The sequence below is a fragment of the Alosa sapidissima genome, chromosome 16 (assembly GCF_018492685.1).
Source record: "Alosa sapidissima isolate fAloSap1 chromosome 16, fAloSap1.pri, whole genome shotgun sequence".
NCBI classification, from domain to species: Eukaryota; Metazoa; Chordata; class Actinopteri; order Clupeiformes; family Clupeidae; genus Alosa; species Alosa sapidissima.
Window position 1 is genome coordinate 13,723,406 of NC_055972.1, and position 26,153 is coordinate 13,749,558.

Consider the following 26,153-nt stretch of genomic DNA (forward strand, 5'->3'; position numbering starts at 1 on the left):
TGTTAGAAATGTGAACAATCAAATGATAGCGCTTTATGTCCCTACTCAAGTGGTTTAACAGAGCAGAATTGGAACAGATCAATCGACAGGTGGATGCAATGGGACTGGAATCAGGTCCTGCTGAAAATGCAAACCGTGTCAAAGCAAAATGAAAATGAGTTGCATTAACAATGGCAAAAACATGCTAAATGTTGAAAAACGACATCATTGAATTGACTGGTATATTGTTGTGGTTCATATTAAAAGGGGAGTCTCGGGTTGACTGGCACCGAATGTGTTAAAGACCGCGCATTTGCGTGAAGGATGCGGTTCCCACAGCCGCTCTCCCATCGATCCCCTGTTCAAGCACCATGGCCGGGGATGGCACTGATGAAGAGGCGCGAAATTCACCCCACGAAAGCACGGCGATGCAGGAAAGGGTAAAACAATATCCTGGTCTTATTGCATATTATTGCATTATTACCTGTCCCTGTAACGGAATGCTTTATTTTGAGCCGTTTCAATGTCGTGATTTGCTGAGAGCGTAGCTAGGGGAAAGCTCTTAGTATTGAGGTAATCTGCTGTACCTACGAGCCTATGTGATCGAAAGACTATTCCAGCTGTCATAATCCTCGATTTAAATCACATTCGTGTTTACTTGACGGGCTGGTAGAGATTAAACGCTGGGAAGGGATTGGGCAGATACCAATGACGCATTGCTTTTGAAAACGAGAAATGGTGTCGCTGAGAACTGGAGGCCGGCCCGGCATTCATAAGGGCTGCGCATCTCGCTGCAGCTTCTGTGCTTCAAGGCGTTCGCAGCAGCTGCGTCTGCTTTCTCCCAGAGAAAGCACTATTAGAGAGAGGATTTAGCGGTGGCTTGGACAGCTGGACTGTTCTAAAAGCCATTTTTAATCACCGTAACTTTGGTGAGGAGCGCCGAGTTCACCGGTAAGACAGAGCCATATTTTCCTTTTTCACTGAAATGCCAAGCAGATAAGCGAGCCATTTACTGTTAGGTATGTTTGGATAGACTACTATGTCCTTTTCATAACGTTACACTAAGATAAGGTATGAGGACGTGTTAAGACAACTGCTCTAGAAATATGTAGATCTGCACATCTTGCATGTTGTGTAGGCCTATTGCTATTATTGTCGGGTTGTAAACGAAATCCAAACCAGTTTCTAGAGACTGTTAGATGATCACTGGAATGTTTAGCGACCTAATAGTTCCTCTATTTCTTGTCGGCTAACAACACCATGAGATATCCGTCTATGAAATATGCAACAACAACAACAACAACAAAAACAGGTGAAATAAACCAACGCAAAAGGCAACTCTGTCCGTCTTTATCCCGTCTGGACAGAGGAGGGAAACTTTTCTTATAATCATATTTTCGACTATCGTAATTTCATCCTAAACTATGTTGCTTCTTACACGCAATGGAAGATTATTATGACAGAACTTTGACGGTTGTTATTATGTTATAATGTTAGGATGACATGGTTTCACAATTCACACTTGCCATACTTGTTTTGAGCGCCAACGCCTGGGTATGAATACGGCTACAACTCTCATGAAAGCCCTGAGGGTAGATAGGCAGCACAAGATCCCGTGGCCACACACTACAGTAACTTACCACATCATCTTAGCTTTAATCCTCTTCTTGAAATTAAAGATTCAAGATTAAGTAATGTACTTTCAAAGGAATCTGGGAAAGCCTGACAAGAGCAGGATAAAATATTATGGTCCATATGACCTAAATAAGCAACTGGCTGAAACTTATGGAACACCATACCAGATTCTTACAGGATCTGTAGCATGCGGATCATTATTTTATTTCCATGTGTTTCAATCAGTGAAATATCTAACAGGTATTGTGAGCTCTCCATCTAGACACAGGAGGTGCAGGTGACCTTGGTGCATTGACTGAGCACTTCTCTCTGTCTCTCTCGCTCTCTCCATTCCCTCCCCTTCTGTTTCTCTCTCTTTCTCTCCCCCTCTCTGCCCTTCCAGTGTACAGAAGGAAATATGAGGAGCGATCTGGAGGCCCCTGCATCCCCGGGAATAGAAGGTGCCGCCATCAGGTGTAGGGATGTGTGTCGCTCGTATGGCAAACTGAAAGTCCTGAACAGTCTCAACCTGACTGTGCCTCAAGGACAGATGTGAGTGCAACCGATGTGTTTGTGTTTGTAGATCAGGTCCAGCTGTGCCTCTCTGCAGTGTTGTGACATGTTTGCAGTGGTGGGTTCTTATGGGGTGAGAGCGAGAGAGTGGTAACGCACTTGTTACACAGTACAGTACAGTAGTTTATACAACTTGAAAGACAATTCTTGAAGAGCGTGCTTGACACATAGATCCGTTTGTCTGATATTCCACTGATAGCATCTTAAGCATGGTGTTAGCTGACAACTTGACACAGATTTCTATAGGTAAAGGAAGGCTTTGAATCACTTCATTGGCATCACTTCATTGGCTTTTTGGTATATGATTTATTTACAATGTAATATAAATCTGTGAAAAAAACAGGCAAATGTACTGGTAAATTGTGTATATATTTATAGGCAGTTTCTTCCTTCCATTAATGGGAAGTGCCTTAAACTAACATGAGATATTCTCCAATAATAGAAATATTTGAATATTTCAATTCCTGTTATTTCAAGGAACCAGGTGAATCTAAAATGAAGCAAAATGTACACAAATTGTACTGCCACTTTAGTTGTGATCAATACTGAAAGTGTTCCCTGTTTGTCTGTCTAGTCAGAGGAATGTTAGCCTTCACTGAGTAGCTTATCTGTCTGTCAATAACTTCTCCATCTGCTCCCAGACCTGTTGAGGCCCAAACACTCCTGTCATCTTTCTGACCTGTCATCTGTCTGACATCTCCCACAATTTAATGCACACTTGCCATTCCCTGCCCACCACATTCCAAACCCATTGCTTGGTTTGTGTGGCAGGTTTCTCTTGTGTGCTAACACTGAGTGTAACCTTACATCCCCCTCGGTTTTAGAGTGCTTCTCTGTTGACGTAAAGGCGTGGAATAGCCACTGTGGTATACTCACAGCAGGTGGATGTCTGAATGGCTCTTTTCACAAAAGTTCAGTCAAAAAATGTTGAAAAAGGTTTCTGATTTTATCTCAATGTAAATTTGTACAGAGGCATATTTGGGATATCTGTGTTTGCTTCAAGATTAATTCATTGTTGGTTCTAATGTAGAGGCATGGAACTTGAGTCTTGTATGTGTATGTTATCATTCTGCCTGTTAAGATGGCTTACCCAAATTTGACCATATCTTTAGTTCAGGTGATATCTCTATCTCGCCTAGTTATTTGCGCTTCAGTGAACATACAAGGCAAGTCAGTGTTATGAAAGTTATTTGTAAGTTACTGATTCGGATCACCAGATTATCTTGCTCAATATGTGTCTTCCATCATTTCCTATGGCATCAATTTTTCCATCGTCCAAACAGCTATGGCCTCCTGGGACCCAGTGGTTGTGGGAAGACCACCCTGTTGAAATGTATTGTGGGAACCCTCAAGATCTCCCGGGGCAACATCACGGTCCTGGGCAAGCCCCCGGCGTTCCCTGGCCACGACGTCCCTGGCAGGATGGTTGGCTACATGCCCCAGGTGAGTCCAATCCAGCTGCCTCGGAAGTGGCCGACATCCCCACTTTACAGTGTGACACCCGATCAGCTCTGCCCTGTACAGTAATCAGATGGGCGCAGAGTGACATTACTAATGTAATCTGATTACTCCCGAGCGCTGTTCAAAGAGGTAGCCCAAGCCCTGGTCACACAGGCGGAAGTTTGTTAAGTGATATGTTATCCCTCGGACCAATACGCTTGTCAGTATTGGTGCAGCTGAGGGAGAGGATAAGGACACCAGCACAGAGACATGAATAGAATCTGGCCACCCTGGCTGGTGCTAATACATGACATACAACTCAGAACACAAATAGATATTTGATTTCTTAATCATTTACAAGATAGTATTACAGTACAAGGTTATGTAGAGTAGAGTAAATGTGTTATTGTAGCTACCAGTATGTAAAGTGCTATTTGTCTTCTTGATCGGCTTCAGGATATTGCCTTGTACAGTGAATTCACCATCAGCGACACTCTATGGTTTTTCGGCCGGATACATGGGCTCACTTCCAAAGAGACACAGGCCAGAATGGACTTCCTCATCGATTTCCTGGATCTGCCACAAAAGAACAGCCTTGTCAGAAATCTCAGGTACTCGTGTTCCACCTGCCTCAGTGTATCTGTATAAAAGTTGTTTTTGAAAGCCTGCGAAGGACTCCACCCCCCCCTCCCCCACGTCTATACGTGTAGGTTGGTATTGTTACATACATATTAAATGCTATGTTCATCTGCTGGGTCTTTTGGACATAGTGTGTTGCTGTAGGTCATGTTGTGCAGAGGGTGTTTGTGGGAAAGGGAGGCTGAGATGTCCGTATTGTTTGTGCTCATTTGTTTGTTTGCTTTCCTCTATTATTCACTGGTATTTATGGAATTACCCACGTTCGGCTTCTTCTGTACGAGGGAATTCTCAAGGACAAAGTTTCTTTCATGCCTATGTTATGGTACAGTGTAAGAAGCGGTTATACCCCAAATAAAGCGTAGGAGAGCAGAAACTGTGAGTGTGACCCCTTTTGCTTGGTTAACTAATTGTGCTGTCACCACTTGCTTCATTAAAGCTAAAGCCAAAGCCTCAAAGGACATGGACATACTGGGCAACTGGGCACTTCTCCACAATTCCATCCCTCTCTTCTCTCTCTCTTTCATTATCTCTCTCTCTCTTTACCACCCTGGCACCTCTCCAGGCGTCCAGGCCTGGTCCGAGGGGCCTCCCCATTCGCACGGGCACATGACTTGCGGTAGAATGTTCCATTTCTGAGCCTCAGGCAAAGTCCAGCGTGTCCTGAGCCAGATTAGTCTCGGCCAGTAGTGCCCTCACTATCGCTCAGCAGGACCACAGGTGGACTTACCCAATGCAGGAAGCCAAGCACCTATTCAACGGTCTTGTGTCTGCCATTTGGGTTTTTTTTATAGCTCATGCAGTACCATTGAATAAAAGGGTTTTCAGATAAGAGGCATCTCTGGTTCAGTACATGACAAAACATGGCAAAATGTCCAATCACTCACTTCTGCTTAGCTATTTCCCCATTGTTTGAAGTAGAGGAGAAAAGGTTCCATGCCATTTGAAATGAAGAAGTGTGCTCGGCAGCTGTTGCTCTTTTTCATTCATGTTCAGTTAGGTCTGTGATGTCAGTCACATGAGAGCTTGTTGAGCAATAAGTTATGGTGCTTCCTCCCTGTTTTGCTTCCCAAACAGGTTCATTTGTGTCATGTGCTACTTTACACCTGACATTCTTCCAAGCCAAAAACATAAACACTCTCTTACACATGCAATGAGTACACACACATGTTTTCTACTAATATACACATACTGTGCATGCATACATACATATATTCATACATACATACATACATACATACATACATACATACATACACATACATAGCCGTTAGTGTATACAAGTAAATTTGTAGTTTAGTAGTAAGTTGACAGTCAAAATTGAATCATGTTCAATGTATTTTAGTGTCAGGGGGTGCACTTGCAAATGGGTAAAGAGTCTAGATCAGTGTCATTGTCTAGTTTTGATAGAAAACAAATCTGCCAATAGAAAAATATGTACGTTAAATGACTGAACTAATGCCCATTCACCTATAGTTGCTCTGTTGTTTCTCAAGGACACATTCATGTAATCATCATACAATGACTCAGGTTTCTGAGGCATTTGTTTCTCAAAGAGGGAAAAACATCCCAGGCATGAAAACCCAGGCCGACCGTGGTACTGCCTGTTGTTTTTGAAGCAAGTGGTCAGGCTGGTTCTTTGGGAATCGTCCTGTCTCAGTTGCTCTACCAGTCACCCAAAGCAATTGGGGCTCACCAATTTTCCTTAGAGAAGACAGATGTTTGCCTGTTTTTGAACCTGTGGCACTGCAGGACAAAAGTAGCATATTGGCAACTTAGCAGATGTGTTTTGTAAAGAACTGTGTTTTTGTTTTTGTTTATTTACATGTTTGTTTGTTTTGTGTGTGTCAGTGGTGGGCAAAGGAGAAGAGTGTCTCTCGGAGCGGCGCTGCTGCAGAACCCCCGTCTGTTGATTCTGGACGAGCCCACAGTCGGGGTTGACCCAGTCCTGAGGGCAAAGTGAGCACCGTCTGTCTATACAACACACAACACAGCACACACACACACATGCACACATACACACACATACTCACACACACACATGCACACACACACACACACACACACACATGCACACACACACACACACATGCACACACACACACACATGCACATACATACTTCAAATGAAGCATTGAAGTGACAAATAGAGAGTGAGTTAGAGAGATGACGAGAGAGCGAGTGACTTAGTGAGTGAGTGAGAGAGAGAGAAACAGAAAGAGGGAGAGAGAGACAGCCGTCATTGACAGCCCTTTTAATTCGCACCCGAAGTCGTTGTGTTTTTGGAAGTTGAGCGTGCCTGCTTCAACACTTACTGTAAGAGAGAGACAGCCAAACATGCACTCACTCACACATAAGCACACTTTGACATTTTCACCTGCACCTGTCTCTGGCTGTTCCTGAACTACCAGTCCCTTTCCTCTCCTCTACCCTCCTCTCCTCTACCTCCTCTCCTCCCTCCTCTCCTCCCTCCTCTTCTCCTCCACCCTCCTCTCCTCCTCTCCTCCACTCCTCTCTTCCTCTCCTCCTCTCCTCTCTTCCTCTCCTCCGCCCTCCTCTCTGCCCTCCTCTCCTCCTCTCCTCTGCCCTCCTCTCCTCCTCTCCTCCTCCCTCTTCTCCTCCTCTCCTCTCCTCCTCTCCTCTCCTCCGCCCTCCTCTCCTCTGCCCTCCTCTCCTCCTCTCCTCCTCCCTCTTCTCCTCCTCTCCTCTCCTCCTCCCTCTTCTCCTCCTCTCCTCTCCTCTCCTCCGCCCTCCTCTCCTCTGCCCTCCTCTCCTCTGACCTCAGCTCTTCACAGCTCTCTCCTCCTCCAGCCCTGCCCTGAACTCCGCTGGGTCTGTGTGCCTGCCTGGCTGCCTGCCTGTATTGACTCACACTCCACCCCAGCACACTCCACACTGCAACGCCTTCTTGATGAGCTTTTCTATTGGGACATTTTCACTTTTAGGAGCAACTATCCTGCCACAGGCTGACAGCTTGACATCTCCACCTGCTTTCATTGTTTAGCTTTTCCTGCAGAATTGGTGATTTGTTTTAGTAAATGCACATTTTTTTAATAAATGCACAAGACCCACATTCTGAGCTTACTTTGCAGTAATACTGACAAGAGTGTCTGAATCAGCAGGAACTCTTCTGTCAGATGGAAAGTTCACTGTCACTCCACTGTGGACCCCACCAAAGGTTAGGCCTATGGCAGTAAGCCAGCTGGCTTTCTTGACTCATCTTGTTACAAGAGACCGTCCAAAACAACAACTGTTCTGCCCAATTGCCCAATCCATGTTGGTTGGTTGGTCTAAATTGGTCTCTCTCTCTCTCTCTCTCTCTTTCTCTCTCTCTATCTCTCTCTCTGTCTCTCTCTATCTCTCTCTATCTCTCTCTCTCTTTCTCCAGGATTTGGCAGCATCTTGTAGACATCGTAAGGGGAGGGCAGGTGTCGGTCATTATAACCACGCATTACATTGAGGAGGCCAGACAAGCCACCACTGTAAGTCTCACGTTGCCTGTCAAATTATGTCCATTTCTCAGTGATTAGTCAAAGACAGCTTAACACAGGACTGGCCTGAGGACAGCTATCATCCCCTTTTTTGGTATAATGTGAGAAGTGGGGGAAGGGCCATGTGTTTTGCTTCTCAAAAACAGACCAGACATGACCGGGCAGGTTCCCCCCAGGTGCGTGACTATGAGTCACTAAGATGAATCGGTCAGGTGGATCTTTTAGCTTTGATAGAAAGTGAGCGAGGACAATGAGAATGAATTAATGAATCGCGTGTGTGTGTGTGAGTTTGTGTGTGTGTTTGAGTTAATGTGTTGAAGTTTAAAGTGGTGATGAGCAAGCTTTGAGTCTTAAAAAGCGCTATATAAATGCAATGTGTTGTTGTTTAAAGCAGTGTTCTCAAACTCCCAGCCCACCAGACAGTTTCTTGCGGCCCCTTGGTTGATTATAATTGTAAGGAGATTTGGCCCACATATGTCTATGAATTTTGCATTTTCATTGGCTGTGTTGACAGAAACATGGGCAGTTTCAAGTAAGTTTCAAAGTAGACAACGTGACTCATTCTTCTTCATTTAATAATGATGCAACAACCTCTCTGTTTTACGACAGAAGTCTAAAGCACCATACCATCAAACAATGCAAATGAGTAGTCTATGAGAAGGAGAGAAAAGCAGCATAACTTCAGAGACACATCTTTCAGTAGAACTAACAGCCAGACAAGACAGTGATGCAGTCGTAAAGCTAGTTACAAGCGAAGCAAGAAGCAAGGGAATTTAATGAAGAACCGTTTCTGAATGACTGAAAGTTAACTTATGCACTTGTGCCGCACTGTGCAGATATCGTATGCCCAGAGATGGGATGTTATTTAGAAAGTAAACGTCAGTCTCTCATAAAAAAAATTATGAGAAGGGGTTCCCAAACTTTTCAGCCCGCGACCCCCAAATTAACGGTGCCAGTGACTTGCAACCCCCACTATCCCCGGAGGTGGTAGTAATCTTTTGTTACAATTATGGCTAAAATATGCTATTTCTAATAGTTTAAAAAATATATATACAGTATTTCTGAAAATCATCTCGTGACCCCAACTTTGGGAACCACTGCCCTAAAGCAAGACTTGCTAGTATCAATTCACTTGATAAAAGCACGGACGTATGTTAAATAATGCACAACTAGCTGCTTTCGTGGGTTTTCTTAAAATGTTTGTAGGTCAAGCTCATTTTCAGCTTCCTAAAGCAGCATGCTGATAGCCACTACTCTGGTGGTTTGATTATTTCTTCTGATTAGTTTAAAGTCTAAACCCACTGTTACAGAGTCGGTATCCCCAGATTAGTACTAATCACTTTTACTGGGCGGCTGAGCCTGGTGCCAAATGAACTTGTGTTGGTTGTTTCATAACACGTGGCTAAAATACTCTTTTTACTGAATCACTGTACTGTGCTGAGACTGTGTCTGTAGTTGCTTTAGTCTGGTGCAGATGTAGACTGACAAGCTTCATAGCTTCAAGCTTCATACCCCATTTTTTTCTCATGGTGTCTCAGCAATAATTTCTGAGTCGGTACCTGCAGACTGGCGATCTTGTGACTCCTGTGACATTGCCTTGACTGAAACGGCCCAGGTCCTCAGAGTGTGTTTTCCCAGTGACTTGATGACAGTGTAATTTGTACAGTACAGTACAAATGTATATGTGTCTGGAAAAACGGTCTGCAACATCAGGTTGGAACACGCCAAGAAGCGAGATGTCTGTCAAAAGCATGCCCTGATCTGAAGTATTTACCCCCATGGATATTTCCACTTTCATAAATGGAATCTTGATTAATTTAATTTGGCCTTTTTTACAATCATTTACAAAAATCTTTCTTTAATATCAAACTAAAAGCACATTTCTTCAAAGTAATGTTAATTAATTAAAAATATATAATGCAAAATAAGCGATTGCATAAATATTAACCCCCAGCCTTTAGTAGATGCACCTTTGGTTGCAATTAAAGCATGGGGCCTGCTTGGATAGGTCTCCGTAAAGCTTGCACAGCTTGATACTGCAATTTCGCTCCATTTTTCTTTGCAAAACTGGTCAAGCTCTGTCAGGTTGGAAGCGGATCTGGTGTAAACATCCCTTTTCAAGTCCAACCACAGATCTTCTATAGGTTTGAGATCTGGGCTTTGACTTGGCCTCTCCAGAACATTCACCTTGTTGTCTTTAAACCTTTTCAGTATAGTTTTCACTGTATGCTTCAGCTCAAGTCGAAGTTCTCTTGCAGACTGAATCAGATTGTCCTCCAGGATTTCCATATATTTTGCTGAATTCATTTTACGTTTGACCTTTACATGCCTTCCAGGGCCTGATGTTAAGAAGTATCCCCACAGCATGATGCTACCACCACTATGCTTCAAATTAGGGATGGTGCGTTTTTGGTGATGTGGAGTGTTTGGTGTCCGCCAAAAATAGCATCTAGTCTGATAGCCAAAAAGCAGAACAGACACAACCATTTTGGTCTCATCAGATCAACAAACCTTCTTACATTTGACCTTGGAGTCTCCCACATGTCTTTGGGTGAACTTTTTCGAGCTTCGACGGGTGAAGAAAAGTCGACGGGCAAAAGCTGGGCAAAACTCCCACACCATTATTCTTCTTGAACGTTCACTCAGTTTGTGGTGACGGCCCATCTAAGCAAATTTGCACATTTGTCATATTCCTTACATTCCTTAATGATGTATTTCACTGAACTCCAGGGGATGTTCAGTGACTTGAAAATGTTTTGTATCCATCCCCTCACTTATGCTTGTCAATAACCTTTTGTTTGAGTTGTTTAAAGTGTTTCTATTGTCTTCATGGTGGAATTATAGCCAAGAATACTGATTGACCAGTGACTAGACCTTCCATGACTTGACATTTTCTTTCACTTTGAAATTAAAAAGGGGATTTTTGTAAATCATTGTAAAAAAGTCCAAATTAAATTACATTTATTAAAGCAATAAAAGGGGGAAATATTCAAGGGTGGTGAATACTTTTTATAGGCACTGTATCAAATGAAATGAAAATGAAATATGAAATGATTTGGCCTTAAAGTAAGCAGCGGAAAGTGAAAGGAAACATGTGTTCTGGCTGTATGTCTGGATTTCCGAGAATGTGAGGGTATAGAACACATGGAATTCTCACCGTTTAAGGGGGTGGACAGAATGTTTTTAATGTTTTAATGATGGACATTAGCTGCTGAGTCCATGTGTGAAAATATACTGTAAAATATTATGTGAAATGTATACTGTACATATATTTGTCTGTGTGTATGTTTGTATCTCTGATGGTGCTATTATTAAATGTGTTTTTTGTGTGAATATGAATTTGGGGCTGTAAGTTGACATGTTTCAGTTTGTATCAAGTGTGTTCATTTGTAATTTTTTGTATTTCATTGTGGTAGAATGGTTTGTGGCTTCTTTTGACCCTGGATCTTTTGGTGACTTTGGATGACCATCTCCATTATGCTCACTCTTTCTCTCTCTCTCTCTCTCTCTCTCTCTCTCTCTCTCTGTGCGCATGGTTGGTGTGAGTGGGCAGAGTCAGTGGTGAGTGGATGGTGGTTCGGTCGCTGTACCGCGAACGAGTGTTCTGTTTAAATCTCTATTTCTCACTTCTTCTCTAATCTCTCATTTCTTTTTCCTTTCTTTCTATCTATTACTTTCTGTTGGAGTACTAAAGATATTTGCTTGGTTTAGACTGCCTCCAGTCTTGTGCTGGAATCATGGCAGAGATTTTTGGTCAACTACGGTAACTCGGCGTCATGCTGTTAAAATAGCATCGGCAGCCAGTGTTGAGGATTGTAGTTTGGCTGCCGGAGAAATTGTTGGTCATGAGAATATCGTATCAGCATCTCGCATGAACAACGCGATTGTGCTTTTCTTAAAATCAATTGAGTTTGCCAATCAGCTGACGGAGAATGGTGTGGCGATAGATGGCGTTTTTACCTCTGTTGCGCCTCTTACTACGCCTTCCAAGAAAGTAATTTTGTCTAATGTCCCCCCATTCATTTCTGATGAGATTTGAGGACAAACACTGTCGCGCTATGGCAAAGTGATATCAACAATTAAGAAAATTCCGATTGCGAGTAGGCTAAATCACCGTTGTTGAAACATTTCAGGTCTGTGTCATTCAGGTCATTTGTGTCTTTCAGGCGTTTCCTGTACATGATCTTAAGAATAACATTGATGAATTGGACTTGACAGTGAACGTGACTGTGGATAACTTTAATTATGTGATTTATGGAACAACTAGCGTTATGAAATGTTTTGGTTGCGGACAATCGGGGCATCTTGTGCGCGCGTGTCCTGATAAAAAGGATGACACGAATAATAGTGGAAACAGTGAAAATAGCAACGAATCTAGGGGTGATGTGGCAGAGGGAGCGTCTAAAGAGACCAACGAGCCCAATGTTAACATTGGTGCAACTACTGAGGAGGAGGCTGCTGCTTCTGCTAGTGGGCCGGAGAGCCAAACTCCTGATATAACGTTAAATTCATTCCAAGTGCATGGGGAAAATCACGATGTTAGATCGGCTGATGGGGAGGATCTTTCCACACTTTTGGGGTAGACTATCACTGATTCTCAGAACTGTCAGGTGAGCAGTGATGATGATGCCATTAATGGGGAGGAGGTTTCCGCTGCTATAGAAGACATGGAAACCTCCGTGTTGGAGGAAGACGATAATGTGTTTAAAAAACCGTCAAATAAAGGAAAAAGAAAGCGCGTTAAAAAGAACAATGGGAGACGCGCTCATATAGAATTGACTGATAATGAGAGTGAAAGTGATCTTTCTGACTGTAGTGTAACCTGCAGCTTGCGGCTATCGCACTCGCAATTATAGAGTGGAGGATATAAAGAAATTCCTTAAGGATACAAAACATTCTAGGAAGGTCCAGGTAGACGATTTTTTTCCTGACATTGAACAGTTTATGAGCAAATCACAAGCATTTATGCGTGATGGTAGCATCACTGATCAAGAGGGATTTTGTCTAAAAAAGATTCTCACAAAACTCAATGTTCTACCGAATGCCAAAGATGACAAATGTTAAAAACCCTTTCCACTTGTGTCCTAGGATGGCTGATTGCATAGGTCCATATTTATTTTTTTATTTTTTCTTTATAATGATGGGTGAAATTCGTGTTGCTTCTTTAAATGTAAATGGCGTAAGAGAAAAAATTAAGAGGCTCTCTGTTTTTGAAACAATCAGACAGAATAAGTTTGATGTTCTCTTTATGCAAGAAACGCAAAGTGATGCGTCTAATGCAGCTGCTTGGGCTCAGGAGTTTGATGGTCTGTCCATACTTAGTCATGGTACTTCTAATAGTGGTGGGGTTGCAGTTCTGTTTTCTAAGTCCTTTATTCCCATCACTTTTGATGTTGATGAAGTTATAGAGGGAAGACATTTAAAGGTCAGAGCCCAGTTTGAAAATCGTTTTTTTGTGTTTATTTGCATTTATGCTCCTACACTGGCAACAGACAGAATGCTGTTTTTAAATACTTTTGGAAATGTTATAAAAAATTGCTGATCCTCCTTATCCTTGGAGGAGATTTCAATTGTACTGCACAAAATATTGACAGAAATCATGTTGAGCCGCACATGCCCTCTCGTAGACGGCTTGTAGAGATTATGAAGTCCAACGATCTTAGTGATATTTGGAGGAACTTTCATGGTGGACAGAAGCAATATACTTGGGCACACTCATATAATAATTGTTTGTCTCTGGCAAGACTTGACAGGTTTTATGGTTTCAAACATCAGCGTAGTCTTTTCAGGAAATGTTCAATAATTCCAGTTGGCTTTTCTGACCATAGTTTGGTTTTCTGTTCTTTATTTCTAGAATTTGTAAAACCAAAATGTGCCTACTGGCACTTGAATACCAATTTGTTGGCTGATGGCCATTTTAGAGAAGTCTTCCTTTTTTTTTGGAAGGAATTTAGAACCACGAAATCCTGTTATAAGTCTTTGCAGCAATGGTGGGATTGTGCCAAGGTACAAATAAAACAACTCTGCCAGAAGTATACAGCCAATGTCACAAGGAGCATAACACTCTCAATGAAAAAATAGAGGAGGAAATAATCAAACTTCAAAATCTGGCAGAACAAACGGGTGATCAGGCACCCACTGAAATTCTTAACTCAAAAAAGAAAACATTGGCTGACTTTTTAGGTTTGAGGGCACAGGGAGCTCTGGTCAGGTCCCGCTTCCAGAGTGTAGAGCTGATGAATGTACCATAAAAATTATTTTTTAACTTGGAGGTAAAGAATGGCCAGAGGAAGTTCATTCATGCTTTGAGGTCTGAAGATGTGAGAATCCTTTCTAATTCTCCAGAAATACGCAATAGAGCAGTACATTTTTATAAGGAGCTTTATAAGAGCGAAAATCCACAAGATCAGGCGACTGACAAGGCTTTTCTTGGTGACCTACCTAAGGTATCTGAAGAGGCAAACACAGCCCTTGGAAGGGTGTTGACCCTAGAGGAGCTGGAGAGAGCCCTCCACAGTATGGAGAGTGGCAAAGCGCCTGGGGTGGATGGCCTGCCAGTAGACTTTTATAAGTCCTTTTGGCCAGAGTTGGGCACAGATGTGCTTGCTGTTCTGAGAGAAGGGGTGCTGCCACCAGAGGGGTGCTGCCACTGAGCTGCCGTAGAGCAGTGCTCACTTTATTGCATCTGTCAGGGAGACCTGACAGATATAAGGTCCTGGAGGCCGGTGTCAGTCCTCTGCTCTGAATACAAACTGCTGTCTAAATTTTTAGCAAATAGACTTGGGGAGGTTTTGGAGCAGGTAATCCACCCTGACCAGACCTACTGTGTGCCAGGCAGATTGATTCATAACAATGTTTCCTTCATTAGAGATGTTTTTTATATTGGCAAATACTTCAATCTGGATTTTGGTGTGGTTTCAATTGACCAAGAAAAGGCATTTGATAGGGTTGAGCATAATTGTTTGTGAAATACTTTGTCAGCCTTTGGTTTCAGCCCCAATTTTATTCGAATGATTAAAGCATTGTATTGTGACATTGAAAGTATTCTCAAAGTTAATGGTGACTTGTGCGCTCCTTTTAAGGTATACAGAGGTGTCCATCAAGGATGCCCCTTGTCGGGCATGCTGTATAGTCTGGCTATTGAACCTTTCCTTGTAAGGTTGAGGAAGGAGATTGTTGGAGTGAAAATCCCTAACTGTGATGATGTTTTTAAATTGTCAGCTTATGCTGACGATGTGGCTGTCCTTGTTAATGGCCAGAGAGATGTTGACACGCTTTTAAATTTTTTAATGAATTTAAGGTTGTTTCTTCAGCAAAGGTAAATTGGTCAAAAAGCATAGCCTTGCTGGTTGTGAGTTGGGTGATTGGCGAACCTGGTCTGCCTGATGGCTTAGTTTGGAATAGGGGTGGGTTTAAATACCTGGGGGTTTTCTTAGGTGATGATGTTTTTATTCAAAAGAATTTTGAGGGGGTAATTGAAAAAGTTAAAGGTCGTCTAGAGAAATGAACATTTCTTTTCAGTATTACTTCATACAGGGGGCGTGTTCTTATTATTAACAACCTGGTTGCATCCTGTCTTTAGCATCGGCTGGCTTGTGTGGACCCTCCTTCAAACCTGCTACCGAAGATTCAGTCAGTCCTGGTTGATTTTTTCTGGGACAATTTACACTGGGTACCTCAGAGTGTTTTATATCTGCCTAAGGAGGATGGTGGACATGGACTTATTAATCTACAGAGTCGAACTGCTGCCTTCCGTCTGCAGTTTGTACAGCGTCTTCTCACAGGATCAGTGGACTCAAGCTGGAAAGCTGCAGCCTGTTGTATTTTACAACTTTTTGAAGGGTTGGGCTTAGATAGGTCTTTGTTCTGGTTCATAAATAGAATGAATCTTAATTTGCTTCCTGCATTTTATAAGAATATGTTTAAAGTCTGGTCTCTATTTATAATACAACGCCCACGACAGACAAGCTCATTATTCTGGTTGTTGAAGGAGCCTCTGATTCATGGTTCGGTTCTTGATGTGAGTCAGGATTTGTCCCTGGTACCTACTTCTAAGTGTATCAGCTCTGGAGTTACAACCCTTGGGGATCTAGTAGAGTTTGCTGGTCCTGATTTCAGTAATAGCCATACTTTAGCTCAACACTTAGGTGTGAAGTCCATTAGGATAGTTGATCAGCTACTTGGGAAATGGCGGTCTCTCCTAACTGGGGAGGAGATGCAATTGCTTGGAGATTATTTTGGGGGGGAGTGTAGCCCTGACTGCCATGACCCCTTTCCCAGACTTACTCTACTTCCAGATTTAACAGGTTGCACTGGTTGCTACTTACTCCCAGATAGTTTAGTTTTCCTGGGTCCTACAGCTGCAACTAGTAAATCATTGTATAAACTGTGTGTTCTCTCCCTAAATAAAAGGTCTCTGGACAAGAGGGTGGATACACCCTGGCGTGAAGTTTTGCAGGTTGAAAATGATGTCAAACCACAATGGCGAGCGTTGTACAAGTCACCTAAAACTAAAACTACAAAAAAACTAAAAAAGCTGGTGATCTACAATGGCGTATTCTGCATGGTGCAATAGCAGTGAATGCTTTTATTTCTGTTTTAAATCCAATGGTTGATCAAGGGTGCCCTTTTTGTTCTGTAAGGGAGACTGTATTCCATGCCTTTATGCACTGCCAGAGACTCAGATCTCTTTTTGCTGTATTGATGACACTTTTCTTTAAGTTTGATGAAAGTTTCTCTTCGGAGATTTTCATTTTTGGTTTTAAATATTTACAAAAGCATCGCTTCAAGTGTCAGCTCCTAAACTTTCTGCTTGGGCAAGCAAAGATGGCGATATATGTTAGTCGTAAAAGGAAAGTTGAGCAGGATGTAGATGTTGATATTCTAATGGTGTTTTCTATTCTTGTAAGGTGTCGTATGTTGATTGATTTTCATTTTTATAAATCTATGAAGATTCTTGATGTTTTTGAGGAAAAATGGTGCTACAACAGCGTGATGTGTGTTGTTGAGAATGACAAGCTGCAGATTGCACATTACTTTAATTAACTTTCCTAACTTTCACTTTTTGAGTACAGTGTCAAGTTGATCTTGATGTATTTTTAAGATTGTAATAAAGAGTTTTTGAAAATTCAAATTCTCTCTCTCTACCCCATATGTAGGTGGGTCTGATGCGAGGTGGGCAACTACTTGCTGAGGCTCCACCTGAGACCCTCATGGAGCAGCGCAACTCACTGGTGCGTTCAGCACACTAAAGGCTACGCCTTTCTGCTCTCACAATGGCTTACATAAGCAAAGAAGTGTTTTATACTGTGTCACTGCAGTGTGTGTGTGTGTGTGTGTGTCTGTGTTTAAATGGTCTTGAACCTTGCAGTTGTTCAAATGCTATGGTTTTCAGCTCTCAACAATATATATTTGCAAAACGTGATTGGTGATCCATTGCCCTTTTGACATGTTCATGGACTTGGATGCTATACTGTATATGAATGCTGTACTTGGCTTTGACTATGCTGACCATTATAAAGTCATAGTTGTAATCTTGGCCATGTGTGTGTGTGGGTGTGCGTGTGTCTCTCTCTCTCTCTATGTGTGTGTGTGTGTGTGTCTCTCTCTCTCTTTCTGTGTGTGTGTGTGTGTGTCTGTCTGTGTGTGTGTTTTTGTGTTTGTGCCTGTGTGTGTGTGTGTGTGTATCACACAGACGCTGGAGTGTGCCTTCCTGCAGCTGTGTGAGGATTCAGACCAAATGGTGTCTAAGCAGGAGAGCAGCTCTGAGGGGAAGCTCATGGTGGACAGCCAGACTCCAGAGGCTTACAAGGACGAGAGCCGCCCCATCCTCAGCTCAGGGAAGAGCCCCTCACCGGCAGATGAAGTGCCCAGATTTACAGGTACTTCTGATAAAAAGGACGACAATGGAGAGATGCCTCAAAATCCTATTATAGGATTAAATACAGCATTAGTGTAATAACACATCAATAAGGAACTATAATGTATTTGTTTTGCTCTCTCTCTCTCTCTCTCTCTCTCTCTCTCTCTCTCTCTCTCTCTCTCTCTCTCTCTCTCTCTCTCTCTCTCTCTCTGTGTGTGTGTGTGTGTGGGTGTCTGTCTGTGTGTATGTGTGTGTAAATCAGCGGACTGGAAGGTGAGGGTTTGGCACGTGGTGCCAAAGTGGCGGAACGTTGCTGCTTTGGTGATTAAGACACTGGTGCGGATGAAGAGGATGCCAGGGTAGGCTCCTGATGATGAGAGTGGTGGTGCTGATGCTGCTACTGAGGATGATGATGATAAGGGTGGTGATGGTGGTGGTGGTGGTGGTGGTGATGATGATGGTGATGATGATGATGATAATGGCAGTGATGGTATTTTTGCTGGCAGATAACAAAGACTGAGCTTTTCAAGCATTACCAATTGCTGCTTTGTGTTTTATGGTGAACACACCAACGTAACAGCAATGATGTTGATAATCAAAATAACAATACAAATATTTACAAATAATGCAAAAATAACAGGGTTTTTTTCATCATTAAGATGTCTCCCTGTAAATGTAGGTGTTTTATGTTTGAGTGAGGCGATGACTGGAGTGTGTTGTGCCCTGGCCTGTGTCTCCTCAGGTCCCTGTGTTTCCAGTTCCTTTTGCCCGTCATCCAGATCTCTCTCATGTGCTTGTGCATCGGCGGGGATCCCAAAGGCATTCAGGTGGCCGTGGTGAACAACGAAACCAGCACACACTCATTCAGCCGATCCCTCCTCTCCTTCCTGGACAACTCCAGCATCATCCAGGTGTCGTCCTTTTTCAGGGTTCCCACGGGTCACGGAATTTCTGGAATATCATGGAGTTTTGATAAAGTCTATTCCAGACATGGAAAGTCAAGGAATTTTTAACAAATTTGTGACAAAGTCATGGAATATTAGGGAATTTTGTTGTAGCAGTTTAGAATATACTTGCCAAAACACATTAATACAAATATATTTCCACGCAGAATTGGTATATATCTGGTTATTAGCTTTACTGCTTTTTTGAGTGGTTATGGTTAGCCATTGGATAGCCATTTATTCAATGCCCTTTTATTCATATTCCGCTCTAAAAAAGTCAAAGATTCTTGAACGCTACGTGGCTGTAGGTCATGGAAATTCAGGGTTTTTGTCAGGGAAAGTCAGGGAAAAGTCATAGAATTTTATACTTGACGTAGATTGTGAACCCTGTTCCCTCTTACTCTGCTCCCGTGCTCTGTTGCCACTGCTTGGATTTTGCGGTATATCTCGGAACAAGTAGCATCCAGCATCCCCCTCAGTAGAGACCAGTTTTTCTTTACATGTACCAATGACATCTAATTGCCACAATATACATGAGTTGGTTACTAAATTATTTATTATAAAGCAACCTGCTTGTAATTAAGTGTGATCAACTTCTTTTAAAACCCTGGTTAATATGATTTGATGGGAGGTGTTGTCAGTGTTGTCTGCGAGTTCAGATGTTTAGTGAGACTCTGTGTGAGAGAGAGAGAGAGAGAGAGTGGACGTGATCAGGTTCGCTTCCTGTTTGGGTCAGCAAACGCAGCTGGAGAGCTGCACATTTCACCACCAGGTTTCCTTTCTGCCCCATGAAAGTTGTTTTAGATTTGTGTTTCTGAACAGACATTTATTTTAAAGAGGACAGGATGTATAATTAAACAAAACGTTTATTCAGAAATGATCGCAGGTCTGTGAATTTTATTTTCCCCAGATTACTGTAATATGTATTATCTGTATGCATTCATCAGGGAAATTTTATTAGATAAGTAAGCAAATTAGGTATTTGTTGAAGTTTTATATTAGTGTGATATGTATTTGTTGTACTATATTTGCTATATTTACTATATTTATGTAAGACTGAAAAAGTGTTATCTCCTTCTCAGGTCAACCTGTCCCATGCTGAAGCTTTTGCTGGCATCCATAATGGAGAATATTGGGGAGTCATAGAGTTTAGCAAAAACTTCACTAGTTACTTGACCAAGAGGTGAGCAGCACACTTGTTCCTTATGGGCTGTCTCAGAACTGATGCAGAAGAGTCCTCTACCAGTGTGAAAACTCACACAGGAGATGTCTTGGACACACCAGCCAGTTTAGTTAGAGCTTAACCAGTCAGTGCTCACACCCAGCCAGTCCAGTCAAGCACACCAAGTAAACACCTTTCTGAACTTTCCTCATCCCATATATCTTCTGTAAAGTTGCCAACCTATCAGGGTTTACAAAGATCTCTGGGGTAACTGGTGTGTTTTGTAACAACTTACACTATGATATATGAATTAGTTACAGAGTTGTTCAAAGTTACTCGTTGGTTTGTTCACAGTTGGTGGGTTCAGAGTCTACGCAAACCACAAGTCTTGACCCATAACTCAACTTCTCTCTTTTGCCTTCCCCATTCTTCGTAGTCACAAGATAAAGCACGTAACTACAAGTGGTGGTTATTTTTCTGTGTGCTCCTGCCTTGTTTGAATTTCTATTGGCTGCAACAAGTCCTGTTTATAACTGAAGAGTTCTTTATGTGAGTTATTCCAAAGTCCTTTTAGGCAAACCCCCACTTGATCTTGCAACAAACTTTGGGCCGTTATCAGGTAGCTATTTTCCTATTCAAGTGAATGCGGAGGCACACAGGAAGGGGCGGAGCATGTGTAGACTACTGCCATATTGGTGTTACAAACTAACCTCATGCATTTCTATGGAGGATTCTTTTGACTTTCATTATAAAGTCTCTGGTCAATCCCAAGTCTTGAAGACCAGAGAAAGCTAAATTCCCCTCTGAAAGCAAAAGCACTACAAGGCAGTAGACCCATCAGCCATGAAACCGCAACAAGCCTGCTGTGTCAAAGCAGGTCAAGATTTCACCCTTAAGCAGATTCCACCCTCTGGCAAGTTCTGTAATAGCAAAACAGTGAAGGGTCAGTTGTGACAGTTGAGGGATGAATCTGACTCAGCTGGAATTTTTGGAGTTCTCGGTTGGATTTAGCAAGCCAATGCTGCTGTAAACAAACTGGCATCGTGTAGTTGTAGGCAGAGTAGTCTGGTGGAGGCTTAGGGAAGGCAGGAAAGGTAGAATCGCATAGCTGAAGGTTAGATTCACCTTGCCACGACAGTGGAAAGTCTGGTCTGGCCTGTCGGTCAAATCGGTCAAGGTGCACTCCAGTCATCTTAAGCATGCAAATGTACAACGTATATAATGCTTTTAATCAGTCAACAATGCATGAAGTGTTTACAGAAAAAAGGTTGTTGTTTTTTCTATGACTGAAAATGAAAAAGAAGACATGTGTATGCCAGCATAGATGGTCAGTAAAGTGTTTTTATGTTGTTTTCCTGTTCCTCCATTGTTTCTGTAGAATGCTGAACCCCCGGAGTTCAAGAGATGTGGTGGATGGTGGTTCTGTGCATGTCTGGTTGGACCTAACCAGTGAGTGGTTCATTTTAGATAGTCATGTTGCCAGTTATTGATGTAGTTGCATTTATCACCACTAGGTGGTGGTGTGGGATCGCTCCAAAAAGCCTTACCGTTTGATTATCTGCACAGTTCAAGAGACTGATTGCAAAAAAAAATGTCAAACATTTTTTTTTCTTTTCAGATCGTCAAATTGCGATAATGCTGCAGAAGAAGCTTCATGACGCCTTTGAGGTTAGTGCCATATTTCTACTAATTTTCTTTGTGGTAGAAACCAGCAGGTCGACTGTACAAATAGCCTACCTCTGTGAATGCAAACATAGGTGTGTCCCCAAAGAGTTTGTGACTTATTTTAGCAACATTTAATTCAGAGATAATAGGCGCATTCGGACACAGCGGTTCTAAGAACACAGTTCTACTAAGTACTAACTGGAGAGGCTACTACTACAACTTCAGTACACAGTTCATAGGGCTTTTTCTCTGTTTGCATTCGCACACTGTAGGAACTCTGAGATGATAGGAACTGCAAAAAGTTCTTACAGTGCAGAAGGGCCTAATGTGGGAACTTCGCTGTTAATTTTCATGGGAAACTTGATCCTTAATCTGACTGCATCCCTATGCTGTGTTACAGGGATTTGTCCAGTCAAAACTGGGTAGTATGGCTTATATGGTAGCTCCTCCTATTAAGGTAAGAACCTGATTGTGACATTTTAACTTTTCATTTAATTTCATTTACAAATGAACCCTAAACACCCCTCTCACAGTGCAGACACAGATATATAAGCATACACACACACACACAAACACAATTTTGTCAGTGAATATATGATAAATTTCAGTGCCTGTGTTTGTAGTTTGAGGAGCCCATTTATGGCAGCAAGAATACAGACTTCACCACCTTCGTAACTCCTGGAGCTATTTTGAGGTAGGACATTTTCAACAGAGCATGTATTACACTAGCTCATGTTATAGCATGGTTGGCGTAGCCAAGCATATGATCTCTGATAGATTCAACCACTTTCAACCTTTTGACTGTACTGTGATTTATTTTGCACCAGTTTATGTATTTACCTGTACATATGGGCAAATAGAAAATGAATGCAAGAAAAAAAATAATTCAAAATGACTGCAATGCCCTGAGCTGACAGTAGATATGTGTCACAGAGAGATATCTTTTATTTTTGTGTTGAGTAAGCACTATCATGTGATGTAATTTTGGTAGGAAGCATGCAGTGCTGTGGTGTAATTTTGTGAGTAGCTTTCTGTGAGAACTTCACAGTGAAAAACAACTTGTGCAATTTGTGTTAATTCTGCTGTTTCGATTTCGTTTTGTTCTGGAAACCACTCTTGATTTCTTCTTCTTCCGGTCTCTCCCCACCACACCCCCTCTGGCGACAGTATTACTTTCTATCTGGCTGTAGGCCTGACTGCTTTGTCGTTTGTGCTGGAGAGGAAGGAAGGCCTGCTGGACAGGTGTTGGGTTGCAGGTATCACATATATATGATCATTATTTGAATTATGGACATTTTAGTCTTCCATTGTACCACACCAGGCTTGATTGGTGCTCTAAATGCAGCATGTTCTTCCCATTTTATGTATTTTGCTATTTCAAAAGTACAGCTGGAAATGAACTATAGTCTGTATAGCTCAAAATAGGTCATTTTTGTCTACTGGATTCTTAAAGACACTGTTGAATATGCATACTATTCTTAGTTTTAGCACCTAAAGAGTGTCTGCATAAACCCTAAAACACCTCCCCAGCCTGTAATCTCACACTCTATTTTAAGAGCTGGTTTGTAATTAGAAAACCCAACAGGCTGGGTCTCTTGAGTATGTGAGACTAGAAGGAATGTTAATGTTAGATGATAGATAGATAGATAGATAGATAGATAGATAGATAGATACATGGAAGATAGAAAGATAGAAAATGTATATAAGTAAGAAAGAAAGTAAGAGTGAGATTGATAGAGATAGAATGAGACAGAGAGTCTGAGGAGGGTTGTGTTCAGTGAGGCTGATCTCCTGTGTGTGTGTGTGTGTGTGTGTGTGTGTGTGTGGTGTGTGTGTGTGTGTGTGTAGGTGTAAGCTCCCTAGAGACCATGCTTGCGCACCTGTTCTCTCAGCTCCTGGTCATCAGCGTCCAGATCATCCTGATGCTCCTCTTCATCCTCCTCGTCTTCAAAGTAAGATATATACACACACACACACACACACACACACACGCACACACACACACACACACACACTATTTCCCCAATAAAGACATTCACTCAAACCACACAATACACATGGGCATATGAGTAACACAGACCAAAGAAGAAAATCATGAGACACAGCGGGAGAGAAAGAGCAAGGAAGAAAGACAAAGAACCACACAATAGGAAGGGGAGTGAGAGAGAGAGAGAGAGAGATAGAGAGATCAGGGGGGAAGAGGGAGAGAAAGGACAACAGAGCTGCTTTGTTTTAAATGGGTAGTGTGATGTGTGTGTGGGTGGCCCTCTGTCTCTCGACTGCATTGTAATGAGGCAGTGCTGAGGCGGCCATTGTGTCCTGTGCATCTCGGGCCCTCCGCGGCTGCCCAGGCACTAGTACCAGAGCCCAGCGCTCATGAATCATGCAGTGTCCACGGCTCATGTTCCGGCCTGCCCTTTCAGCTGGGCCCCGTCTGTGTGTGTCTGTCTGGGGTGTGTGTGTGTGTGTGTGCGTGTGTTTGTCTGTCTGTCTGTCTGTTCGGTATTTGAAGGTGTGTTTATTTAGACAGAAATGTATGTGTGTGTGCGCGCGTGTCTGTTTGTCTGTCTGTTTGTCTGTTTGGTGTTTGAAGGTGTGTTTATTTAGACAGAAGTGTGTGAGTGTGTGTATGTGTGTGTGTGTGTGTGTGTGTGCGCGTGTGCGCGCATGCTGTGGGAGTGTGTTCTGTTTTTTTGTGTGTATGTGTAATTTCGGTCATCTCAAACTCCCCTCTTACTGTCTCTGCCTCCCTCTCTGTCTCTGTCTCTCCCTCTCTCTCTCTCAGTCATCCTGTGTCTCTCTCTCCTAATCACACTAGCTTGGCCATATGTGGTTTTGCCGCAGGTGTTTATTTTAGAGGCTGTGAGGCCCCGGCTGGATAATGTGATGATTTTGCACCCAGACAGAGTGTCCCCCACCGGAGGGGTCAGCACGAGGACAGACAGACAAACGAATGGAAATTCGGGGAGCCGACGGCATTGATTCTCAATAAGCACGTGGCAGGGTCCCTAACGGTACTGACATTTGCCTTGTAACTGAGGTGCTGTGGAGGGAGTGGAGTGGGGGTGGGAAATATCACTTGGGCAGAATCCACAAAGACAAGTGAGGTCGGGGCATTAAATCTGCCTCATCGCTTGCGTACAGAGTCTATGGCAACCGGGGCTCAGAATGCAATCGCCACGACGACAGTGCTATTGCTGTGGTAACCACTGAGCACACACAGGGGCTGGTCCAGGGCTATTTTTGGGGTGGTGTGTGTGTGAGTGGCAGTTGTGAGTCCACAGGCCTGCCTGCCTCTGGAATAGCACCAGCCCGAGAGGAACTGTCACTGGGACACTAAACATCAGCATGCACACCTCCTGCAGGCACGCGTGCACACACACACACACACACACGCACACACAAACATGCACATACACACACATCTACACACACACACACACACACCATATGCAGTCTTCTTACTACCACACAAGATATGTTTCAGCACTATATATGCCCTGGAGATATGAAGATACACCTGGAATTTAGCTGCCTAAATATATTATGTTCTTTATGACCTCTCAGTATGTGGCTTTCAAGTGTGAGAGAGATTTATACTGTCCCAAATTAAGAGGGAGCACTATTAAAGTCACTGGTGATCTCACTGAACTCAACTTCATTCAGTCCATGTCAGCAACCATATCTTCCTTTCTTTCTCTCTCTCTCTCTCTCTCTCTCTCTCTCTCTCTCTCTCTTTCTACCCCTCTCTTCTCTATCCCTTTCTTTTCTCTCTCCATCTCCCAGATTCCTAATGAGGGATCTCTGGCCCTGGTCGTCTCTTTAATTATTCTGCAAGGGGTGACAGGAATCTCCTTCGGATTGGTCATCTCATCTGCCATCGATGACGAGCAGTCTGCCAACCAGGCTGCCCTCGGTGTCTTTTACCCCAATCTCATCATCAGTGGTGAGTATCACCACAGCATTTTGAGTTAGGGCTACAACTAACGATTATTTTCATAGTTATCAATTATTTTCTCCATTAATTGATTAGTTGTTTAATTGATTAAATGTCAGAAAATTAAGTAAACATTTCAATCAAGCCAAATATTTTGACTTCAGATACCTTGTTTTGTCTACACACCAAACATATTTAGTTTACTGTCATAGAGATCTAAAGTAAAGTAAAGCAGGAAACGATTACCAAAGTAGTTGGCAATTACTTTATTGTATTAGTTGACAGCTAATCGATGTACTGATTAATTTTTTTTTTAAGTATATATTTTTGGGCTTTTTATGCCTTTAATTAGATAGGATAGTGGATATTGACAGGAAGTGAGTGGGAGAGAGAGTCGGGGTGGGATCCGGAAAGGACCACGGGGCGGAATTCGAACCCGGGTCGCTGGCGTACGGTGCAGGTGCCCCAGCCAGTCGCGCCACTGCTGGGGCCATGAACTGATTAATTGTCGCTAAATTTATTCATGAATGGTTATTTTGGGCAGTGAAATAGTACATTAAACCACTTAAAGTCAGGGATTTTATGTGATTTCAAGCCCATAACATTTTTGTCACATTCAGCAATCATCCCCTCACACCCGCTAGCTGCCCATTCAGTGATTACACTGTAAAAAAAAAAAAAAACGGTCTCTGTAGGCAGCCCAGGCTCCAAAAACTGGAAACAAACAAAGTGGGGGCAGACACCAAAAAAAAATAAACTCATGGATGCATGGATATTTTCTGGGAATGTAGGGGTGAGCTACCTCTCTGGTGTATTTCGTTTGGTCCTAGGTTAAAATATAATGTAGGCT

The 26,153-nt window shown here is 42.6% G+C and overlaps 1 protein-coding gene across 2 annotated transcripts in view; it reads left to right on the forward strand.

The window, feature by feature from the left end:
- Positions 1-311: 311 nt before the first annotated feature.
- abch1 (ATP-binding cassette, sub-family H, member 1) overlaps positions 312-26,153 on the forward strand; it is a 31,933-nt gene continuing 6,091 nt past the window's right edge. The window contains exons 1-18 of one of the 2 annotated variants that reach the window (XM_042065883.1): positions 312-419; positions 1,997-2,145; positions 3,450-3,609; positions 4,063-4,217; positions 6,094-6,201; positions 7,631-7,724; positions 16,892-16,966; positions 17,428-17,614; positions 17,858-17,954; positions 18,338-18,506; positions 19,622-19,722; positions 21,080-21,150; positions 21,320-21,369; positions 21,767-21,823; positions 21,990-22,060; positions 22,534-22,622; positions 23,215-23,318; positions 25,153-25,312. In XM_042065883.1, the coding sequence (XP_041921817.1) occupies positions 351-419; positions 1,997-2,145; positions 3,450-3,609; positions 4,063-4,217; positions 6,094-6,201; positions 7,631-7,724; positions 16,892-16,966; positions 17,428-17,614; positions 17,858-17,954; positions 18,338-18,506; positions 19,622-19,722; positions 21,080-21,150; positions 21,320-21,369; positions 21,767-21,823; positions 21,990-22,060; positions 22,534-22,622; positions 23,215-23,318; positions 25,153-25,312 (1,966 nt within the window). In that variant the 5' untranslated portion in view covers positions 312-350. Of the gene's footprint in view, positions 420-790; positions 931-1,996; positions 2,146-3,449; positions 3,610-4,062; positions 4,218-6,093; positions 6,202-7,630; positions 7,725-16,891; positions 16,967-17,427; positions 17,615-17,857; positions 17,955-18,337; positions 18,507-19,621; positions 19,723-21,079; positions 21,151-21,319; positions 21,370-21,766; positions 21,824-21,989; positions 22,061-22,533; positions 22,623-23,214; positions 23,319-25,152; positions 25,313-26,153 lie in introns of those variants that run through there. The other variant, XM_042065884.1, reaches the window with a different exon arrangement.